The sequence below is a fragment of the Ruditapes philippinarum genome, unplaced genomic scaffold (genome assembly GCF_026571515.1).
Source record: "Ruditapes philippinarum isolate M1 unplaced genomic scaffold, ASM2657151v2 ctg1425_1_1_1_1, whole genome shotgun sequence".
NCBI classification, from domain to species: Eukaryota; Metazoa; Mollusca; class Bivalvia; order Venerida; family Veneridae; genus Ruditapes; species Ruditapes philippinarum.
Genome location: NW_026864317.1, coordinates 227,501 through 238,136, shown reverse-complemented (window position 1 = coordinate 238,136; position 10,636 = coordinate 227,501). Strand labels below are relative to the sequence as shown.

At 32.9% G+C, this 10,636-nt stretch overlaps 1 protein-coding gene across 1 annotated transcript in view; it reads left to right on the top strand.

Moving 5' to 3' along the window:
- The first annotated feature begins 2,796 nt into the window (after nucleotides 1–2,796).
- LOC132725177 (glycine receptor subunit alpha-2-like) overlaps nucleotides 2,797–10,636 on the top strand; it is a 9,615-nt gene continuing 1,775 nt past the window's right edge. The window contains exons 1-7 of the mRNA XM_060710264.1: nucleotides 2,797–3,373; nucleotides 3,849–3,913; nucleotides 4,537–4,610; nucleotides 4,889–5,115; nucleotides 5,743–5,825; nucleotides 9,766–9,897; nucleotides 10,294–10,523. Coding sequence (XP_060566247.1) covers nucleotides 3,267–3,373; nucleotides 3,849–3,913; nucleotides 4,537–4,610; nucleotides 4,889–5,115; nucleotides 5,743–5,825; nucleotides 9,766–9,897; nucleotides 10,294–10,523 — 918 coding nt within the window. The 5' untranslated portion in view covers nucleotides 2,797–3,266. The remainder of the gene's footprint in view (nucleotides 3,374–3,848; nucleotides 3,914–4,536; nucleotides 4,611–4,888; nucleotides 5,116–5,742; nucleotides 5,826–9,765; nucleotides 9,898–10,293; nucleotides 10,524–10,636) is intronic.

Genomic DNA, 10,636 nt, shown 5'->3' with positions numbered 1-10,636 from the left:
TTTCTGACATTCTGAGACCCAAACAAATTCAGCCCCATCTGTGCTTTGATTGTATTGAGTATTTTCATTGGTCTGAGGTTTTCACAAAGAAGTTGTGTATACATGAATATATCCATGCTCTTTACTCCATAGACTTGTATATCATAAAACTATAAATCATAAGTTTTTTGTTTGTTTGTTTTTTTGCCTTTAAATTTTCATGAATGCTTATCTCTAAAACTGATTATTTGAACTTTTATAAGAATTATCACTTTCGTTGACAATTTAATTCATTTTTTATCAATACAAAGCGCATTTACGTTTTAAAATTGTTTGGATGTTTTAAGATTGATGCAATTTTACTAAAATATCCAAAGAAATTGTAGTGTAAACGCAAAAAAAACAGTTTTCAAATCAAAATCAATATTAAATCTACAAATACATAATGTTTCAAAGAAAACATGTGTTACAGCATTTTGAAATAGTTTTATACATACACAATATATTACCAGGAATGCGTATTCATAGAAATATTGAAATTAGCTTTTGATTAAAACTCTTATAATGTGAAACTGTGAAATAAATGATATCTAAGTCCTAATGAAATATCATGTATGTCATACAGCACGGTTACTACATTGATATTTTGTTTAACTCTGGTAGTCATCAGATCGAAGAACTCCCAAAAAATGGTCGTCGTAATTGGTATCCCTAAAGCCCCAGTCACATTAGAGCTTACGACCAGTGAAGACCAGTTCACGATCACCAGTAACCTCTGGTCGCGGACAATCTTTAAAACGTCTTACGACGGTCATCGGTGATCTTTGACAGTCGCAGGTTATCTTATTTAGGTCCCAGGACCAATTTCAGTCGTAGAGAGGTTTTGAGCTTCACAAAAACCTCCTTGCGATCAAAAGGTTCGCTGTATCTTATTAAGGTCTTAGGCTCTTGTCGCACATGGTCGTTCAGAAGTTGTTGCGACAAATCTTACGACAGTCTTTACAAAATTTTGCCACAGGTCACTGGTAATCTTGAGTAAGTTTTTTAGTAATCGTTTGTGATGTCGTTACGACTAGTTTGTAGGTGATCGATAACAGGTCACGGTAGTTGTAATAATCCCACACAATCTTGAGACCATCGTACGTTTTGCTAATGACCTGTCGTGTGCATTGTCAATGATGACTGGTCTTACGATAGTCGCAGAAGTAAATTTATCTGTGCAAAAAGGGTTTTGGTCGCAGACAATCGCTGATGATCGTCAGTTTTACAAGTCGTCGGTGGTCGCAAGTAATCGTAAGCTCTAGTGTGACTGGGGTTTTAAATAACACATGCATAGAATCAAGGAATTAATTGGAGAATATGCGCAATTAACATTACGTTAGCTAGCTTGTTTTTTTTTAACATAATTATCATCGGCACCGTTTGACTTCATTTTGAAAATTGAATTGAAAGCAAATAGGATTTGTTGTCACTATATATATGTACCACATTTATAATTCAAAAACCATATAAAGTTGTGGCTCAGTTATTGTATTCGTAACGGGGATAACGCGGTTCTGTAAAACATCTGTGTGTATTCGTACCGGGGATACGCGGTTCTGTAAAACATCTGTGTGTATTCGTACCGGGGATAACGCGGTTCTGTAAAACATCTGTGTGTATTCGTACCGGGGATAACGCGGTTCTGTAAAACATCTGTGTGTATTCGTACCGGGGATACGCGGTTCTGTAAAACATCTGTGTGTATTCGTACCGGGGATAACGCGGTTCTGTAAAACATCTGTGTGTATTCGTACCGGGGAAAACGCGGTTCTGTAAAACATATGTGCATTACTTTGAACAGGTTTGCAAAGGTTATATTTAGGTCGTGCAACTCAACTTTCTTGGAGACTGATTTTTTTTCAAATGTGACAAATTCTAAGGCTTCAAACTGAAACTATATTCTGAACATTATCCTGCTTTCAAATTTATTGTTCCGGCTGGAAGAAATGCCTTTTTTTGTTTTAATAGTTGAACACAAGTTGTCGTGAAAGGTGTTGGTGTCTGGAAAAAAGGATGCGAATAGTTCCTATTTCAATGACAATGCTTTCTCGTACAGGACAAGACTTATTATTTCAGACTGTTAGTAAGCACATTAGATCAAATGTCTGAAGATGTCCAACCGTGTGACTTATTACTATCTCCATAAATCCCTTGTTGGTCTTTAGATATTATTGCTCTCGTAAAGCAGTCGACTTGATGAGCCCAATATCTTTAGGGTATGTTATTTGATGAACATGAAACAGTACTTTTACAATGGTTTTGATATAGGAACAATTGTGTGTACACGCCAAATGAGAGAACTTTTTGAGAAATAAATGAAAGCTGTCGAGACAAAATCTTATCAGGTGATTTGCATTAATTATGAAACACCCCTTCCTACATGTATTCCACGCACACCAATTATTCTTGAATTGTTTTAAGGCCCATTATGGTTTTATTGCCACCCAACATCAACTATCTTGGAATTCTATACATTATATCCTGAATACAACTAAATGTATAACTGCACTTAGTTGTATTGATTTGTGTTTATTTTATCCATTCCATTACTGTAAAAACCAGTAGAAATATCACATGATCTCTGAAATAAATATTTATACGAGTTCACAATAAGTATAAAAGCACCCGGGAATAAAAACAACAAAACAACAGAATGTGTTTCAATACAGAGTCAGATATTAAACAAAGATACTGCTTGCTTGTAATCATAATATAGTGATTTGATATTACGCCTGTTTGTTCCAGTTGCATTAATATAATATTGACTATTTTAATTTTGATGTTATATGTTATTATTTGGTTATACGAAGGAGTTCTTCAGTATTATTTCGACAAATGTTGCATTCTAAAGGATCTTATTAAACTTAAATAATTACCCTGTAAATTCGGATTAGTTTACATTATTTTAGCTACATTATATTTATCAAATACATGCCGTATTAAGATTAGTACAAAGTTGAAGTTGATGATAAGTTTTAAATAAATAATTTTATAAATGGCTCATGGATAATAATGACTAATGTAAGAAAATATATTTTAGCCGGTAAGTACTAAATGATTATGTCAATCATCATTCAGCATTTTATATTATTTTAAAGTTTTGGCTATACTTTTATTGCAAATAAATACAAGTATGTTTTCTTTATTTACATGATATCTGAAACCGTCATACAGAAACCGAATTAAAGAACTACCCAGTTTGAGCATAGATTTTGTGACAAAGAGATTTCATTTGAAGAACTACAATGATTGTTACTAAAATGATATCATTGATGTATGTGATACATTTTTTACAACTACCAGTTAGATCTACAAACAGTCATAAATATCGTAACAATATCAGCGAAACAATGTAAGTTCGCAAATTTATATATATCGTAAATCAGATGTCAGTAAAACGAAATTTGATTGACTTATTTACCTGATGCCTCTAAGGTATAATGATATCATCTTAAGATGAAACAGTTCCATATCGTCATATTCTCACACGTCCTCCAATTTCTGATGGCTACAAAGAAAATGTAAACTGAATCAGAGCTATATACGATATTTGACTCTTGATAACATGATAGAAACAATATGGAACCTGACTTCTAATGGAACCAGGGAACCGTTACACGGCTCTACTGTCTATATAGGTCCTTATTTCCTTCATTTACTTTATTTTCTATTCCGAAAAATGTAGATATGTTATTAGTACATGTTAAGATATAGAATTATAGCCGTACTTTTGTTAATAAAAATATATCGTATATATAAATACATAAAATTGTGAATGCTTTACTTATCATATTATATTTTTCAATAATAATTATATAAAATTTCAGGGCAACATTATTGGAGGATATCTTTAAAGGATATGACAAAAGAATTCCGCCAAAGTTTGAAATTGGTAAAATATAACAATTGTTTTATTAAACTAAACGTTTATACAAAGTCTTCAATTGTAAAATGTTAATTCTAACACGACCTGCATTTTTCCCTATTGAACATAGAAGAACCAAAAGTGTGTGTTATTATGCAATAGAGTCACTGTTTGACGTTCTATATTTAGACATGTGACGTAATCATTATACATGTGACTAACACTATAAAATCTGACGCCGCTGACAATAAGTACGGAAACAAATCAGGCGCAATTTTTGCTTAATAGCAGGTACGACAGCATTTATTTGTTTATGTCGTGTTAGAAATCGAAATAATATATCCAAATCGGTGATTTTATCGCTTGATAACATCACTGTTTGTCATTCGGATGCGCATCATTATATCACTCGGGCTACGCCCTCGTGATATAATTCCTCGCATCCGAACTCCAAACAGTGATGTTATTGAGCGATAAAATCACAGTTTGGGATATATTATTTCTTAATCATAATACCATGTATTCATACAATATTTTGTATAGTGTGACGATAGAATACTGTAACGCCATTTTTTGTTATAGTCCTTATAAATATTTAAAATGGACTCGACTACAAAAGTATATACATGTATATATATATATTTGAGCAGGAAATGATAACCAAGTGAATGTTGTGGTTCAACTATTTGTCAATTCCATATTTTCTATACGAGAAGCGAATATGGTAAGTATGACGATGTTTTAATAAATCATTTAACTTTTACTAAAAATCAAAACTGGCATGTTTAGTAAGATTTTAGTTTTTTATATAAAATCTCACTTTTTTGGTAAGATGATATGTGCTTATTCTACATGCGTTGTTTAATCTGTGATTATAAAATTTATTTGCAACTGTTTTTATTATTCTATCATACAAATTCATTTTGCAGGATGTTTAACTTACGAGTAGCAGTTTATATTGCACGCATGTATATTTTGTAATATGTTATATAATTTTTATAGGACTATGCAATGAGTGTATTTATACGAGAACGTTGGACAGACGACAGATTATCATATACTGACAGTGTTAACTTGACGAGACTCGAGTTGGATACGTCAATGTTTGATGATATATGGATGCCTGATGTATATATTGTAAATGAAAAAGAGTCGGATTATCATGAAGTTACTGTGCCAAACAAGATGGTACATATATACCCGAATGGAACAGTACAATTCAGTGCCAGGTAGTCTCGCTCTCATTATATATTAGTGAACAAATGACTTTTACTCTTTAATCTCTTTTTGTAAGGGACACGTTTATCAGATCAAGTTATAGAAGTGATAATACGTCACAATTTTAACTAAATAACAAAAGGCGCTTTAGAAAAAAAAACGATAAGAAAATATGAAAAGGTTTTTTTATGATCGAAATATTCACAAACAAGTAATCAATGAAGTATTTAGTCAGAAATAGCAAATAGATGCAAATATGACATCCTCTAGCCATCAGATCTAAGTCTCGAATATAACAAAAAGTATTCAACTGAAAACGAGTAGCCAACCGTTGGAAATAAAAAAATTGAAAACATGACAAATATGCAATACATAAATTCTTAAACACTACGTTTTATTCCATTTATATATATTTCATTTCAACGACTTTGATGTCTAAAATCAGTTTGCGAGTTAATTTCTCATGGGGACAAAATTGTTATTTCTGATAAAATATTTCACAAATATTTACTATTACAGCTGGTAATATTTCTAAAATGTACATCTAATTCCATTAACTGGTTATTTACATGTATAATTCAACTTATTATTATCATTATTATAATTATTATTATGATATTTTATTCATTTGCTTCAAGGGTGACTGGTATATTTTCTTGTGGGATGTACCTTCATAAATACCCATTCGACTCACAATCATGTCGCTTAGATGTTGAAAGCTGTAAGTTCAACTTCTATATAACGATTTCTCGGTTATCCTCTATGTAAAGAAGTAATTAATCAACAAACTTTCATATTCTAAAAGGATTTTGCAAATTGATTATTTGCAGTTGCATCATAAACGTAAAATATGCAAATACTTTACTGATAATGCTATACATCTCGTGATTCATTACATTTTATGTTTAAGCAAAGTCTCATTTGCACAAATTATTCTCTTTTTATACAGCTTTCATTGTAACTTTGCTGTATAATTGAATAGTTTATTTAGTGGTGACTGCTTTCCATAAACAACTGATTTCGTTTAAAACGAATGACAGATTAATATTTTCTACGTGTTTTCTGATGTGTTTTAAGATATAATACAATAATTTTGAATATCCTTTCCAAATATTTTAGAACCTATTAGCATTTAAAAAAATTACATTTTGTTGTCAAGTTGAGCTGAATTAGTATACGAGGGTTGTTCAATCAGTAATAGGACTAAGACTCTTCCATTAAAATTTAATTTCAACAGATTGACTATTAAATGGTGATTGATCAATAATTGATAATAATAAATGTGTAGAATGAAATATAAAAAGGACCTAGATTATAAAAAGATTAACCCACTCATGACACTTTTTAAAAATTGAATGCTACAAATTAAAAACGATATTGTATAAGTATCCGTGAATCACGTGTATTATTAGTTATTATTGTATGAAATAAAATAAAACACAATTATGATAGTTTTACTTTACCTGTGCACTCATATTTTATACATTTGGATTGGCATAATGATACTTTAAGATATTCTATCCAGTTTTAAAATTATCTTAAATTACGACGAGGCAGTTGAAACAGAACACATTTTACATGACGTCATTGTTTACACATGATCTTTCATTTATATAAAGTAATAATATATAGATGCACAACTCACAACAACGTGTCATAATAGATTCACATAAACATGTGCGTGACGAATTACAAAATAAAAAAAATATGTTTCACAAATGAAATGAAATTTAACTTTTTTTGGTATAAAAATGTTTGAAGCATGTCAGTCATCTTTGTCATTTTGATACTTAGCTTGCTGTAATGAGTACAGCAACCGTTTCATACTTAACTTGCTGTAATTTGTACAGCAACAGTTTGATACTTAGCTTGCTGTAATGAGTACAGCAACCGTTTCATACTAAGCTTGCTGTCATGAGTACAGCAACCGTTTGATACTTAGCTTGCTGTAATGAGTACAGCAACCGTTTGATACTTAGCTTGCTGAAATGAGTACAGCAACCGTTTGATACTTAACTTGCTGTAATGAGTACAGCAACAGTTTGATACTTAGCTTGCTGTAATGAGTACAGCAACCGTTTGATACTTAGCTTGCTGTAATGAGTACAGCAACCGTTTGATACTTAGCTTGCTGTAATGAGTACAGCTTAGCTTGCTGTAATGAGTACAGCAACCGTTTGATACTTAGCGTGCTGTAATGAGTACATCAACCGTTTCATACTTAACTTGCTGTAATATGTACAGCTTAGCTTGCTGTAATGAGTACAGCAACCGTTTGATACTTAGCTTGCTGTAATGAGTACAGCAACCGTTTCATACTTAGCTTGCTGTAATGAGTACATCAACCGTTTGATACTTAGCTTGCAGCAACCGCTTGATACTTAGCTTGATGTAATTTGTACAGCAACCGTTTCATACTTAACTTGCTGTAATGAGTACAACAACCGTTTGATACTTAGCTTGCTGTAATGAGTACAGCAACCGTTTCATACTTAGCTTACTGTAATGAGTACAGCTTAGCTTGCTGTAATGAGTACAGCAACCGTTTGATACTTAGCTTGCTGTAATGAGTACATCAACCGTTTCATACTTAGCTTGCAGCAACCGATTGATACTTAGCTTGATGTAATTTGTACAGCAACCGTTTCATACTTAACTTGCTGTAATGAGTACAGCAACCGTTTGATACTTTGCTTGCTGTAATGAGTACAGCAACCGCTTGATATTTAGCTTGATGTAATGAGTACAGCAACCGTTTCATACTTTGCTTGCTGTAATGAGTACAACAACAGTTTGATACTTAGCTTGATGTAATGAGTACATCAACCGTTTGATACTTAGCTTGCTGTAATGAGTACAGCAACATTTTGATACTTAGCTTGCTGTAATGAGTACAGCAACCGTTTCATACTTAACTTGCTGTAATTTGTACAGCAACCGTTTGATACTTAACTTGCGGTATTGAGTACAGCAACCGTTTCATACTTAGCTTGCTGTAATGAGTACAGCAACAGTTTGATACTTAGCTTGCTGTAATGAGTACAGCAACCGTTTCATACTTAGCTTGCTGTAATGAGTCTATCAACCGTTTGATACTTAGCTTGCTGTAATGAGTACAGCAACCGTTTCATACTTAGCTTGCTGTAATGAGTACAGCAACCGTTTGATACTTAACTTGCTGTAATGAGTACAACAACAGTTTGATATTTAGCTTGCTGTAATGAGTACAGCAACCGCTTGATACTTAGCTTGATGTTATTTGTACAGCAACCGCTTGATACTTAGCTTGCTGTAATGAGTACAGCAACCGTCTCATACTTAGCTTGCTGTAATGAGTACAACAACAGTTTGATACTTAACTTGCTGTAATTAGTACAGCAACCGTTTCATACTTAGCTTGCTGTAATTTGTACAGCAGCAGTTTGATACTTAGCTTGCTGTAATGAGTTCAGCAACCGCTTGATACTTAGCTTGCTGTAATGAGTACAGCAACCGTTTCATACTTAGCTTGCTGTAATGAGTACAACAACAGTTTGATACTTAGCTTGCTGTAATGAGTACAGCAACCGTTTCATACTTAGCTTGCTGTAATTTGTACAGCAACAGTTTGATACTTAGCTTGCTGTAATTTGTACAGCAACAGTTTGATACTTAGCTTGCTGTATTGAGTACAGCAACAGTTTGATACTTAGCTTGCTGAATTGAGTACAGCAACCGTTTCATACTTAGCTTGATGTAATGAGTACAGCAACATTTTGATACTTAGCTTGCAGCAACCGCTTGATACTTAGCTTGATGTAATTTGTACAGCAACCGCTTGATACTTAGCTTGCTGTAACGAGTACAGCAACAGTTTGATACTTAGCTTGTTGTAATGAGTACAGCAACCGTTTGATACTTAGCTTGCTGTAATGAGTACAGCAACCGTTTCATACTTAGCTTGCTGAAATGAGTACAGCAACCGTTTGATACTTAACTTGCTGTAATGAGTACAGCAACAGTTTCATACTTAACTTGCTGTAATGAGTACAGCAACCGTTTGATACTTAGCTTGCTGTAATGAGTACAGCAACCGTTTCATACTTAGCTTGCTGAAATGAGTACAGCAACAGTTTGATACTTAACCTGCTGTAATGAGTACAGCAACCGTTTCATACTTAACTTGCTGTAATGAGTACAGCAACCGTTTTGATACTTAACTTGCTGTAATGAGTACAGCAACCGTTTCATACTTAGCTTGCTGTAATGAGTACAGCAACCGTTTGATACTTTACCTGCTGTAATGAGTACAGCAACCGTTTGATACTTAACTTGCTGTAATGAGTACAGCAACCGTTTGATACTTAACTTGCTGTAATGAGTACAGCAACCGTTTGATACTTAACTTGCTGTAATGAGTACAGCAACCGTTTGATACTTAACTTGCTGTAATGAGTACAGCAACAGTTTGATACTTAACTTGCTGTAATGAGTACAGCAACCGTTTCATACTTAGCTTGCTGTAATGAGTACAGCAACAGTTTGATACTTAACTTGCTGTAATGAGTACAGCAACCGTTTGATACTTAGCTTGCTGTAATGAGTACAGCAACCGTTTGATACTTAACTTGCTGTAATGATTACAGCAACAGTTTGCTTTTAAACTTCTGTATTAATTTCAGATGGTCACAGTTCTAAGAACCTTATATTGACTTGGGACGTACATGCGGTAACTGTAGCAGACGACATTGTCCTGCCGAATGTTATGATAAAGAGTATAACTTCATATAACTGTGACAAAGATTACTTCGGAAGTAATTTAAGTTACATCCCTTTACTTACATCTTACTTGATTGTTTTGTGTTTGTTGTTGTTTTTTTAGTAATCTTTTTAGTCGCAAAATGATTTAAAACTGTTAAACTGTAACCATAAAAATGTTATAAGTTTAACCTTTAGTAATGTTTTTATACAGCCATGCATTTACTAGTTTCCTTTTATTTAATTTAGAATAATCCAAAGTTTTCCTTTTAAAGTATCAATATTTAAAGATAATACTGTAATGGACATCTATCTTTCGATTTTCTTATTATTTTTCAATTTAACTTGTCTTCTTTGTAGTTTAAGTCGTTTCGGTTTTGAGCAAATTGTTTAAAATGTATATATGTCAATAATAGTTTTAAATCACAATATATGTTTGATGATATTTTCAGTCATATATCCGTGTATTGGTGTAACATTTGTTTTTGAACGGAACTACGAGTACTTCATTCTACAAATATATCTGCCTAGTATACTTATTGTCATATTATCCTGGGTGAGTTTCTGGCTTGATTGCACGGCTGTACCGGCTCGAATCTCACTCGGCTTGTTAACGGTGCTGACAATGACTACACAAAGTTCTGGTGCTACGGAACATCTGCCACATGTTTCATATTTGAAGGTTTGAGCGATTTAGAAATAAAAGTTCATCAAGATGTAATGGTTGTTGCAAATAAAACTTGATAATAAATGTATGATTACACTAGAACATTTAAGGCATTTTATTATTAAATG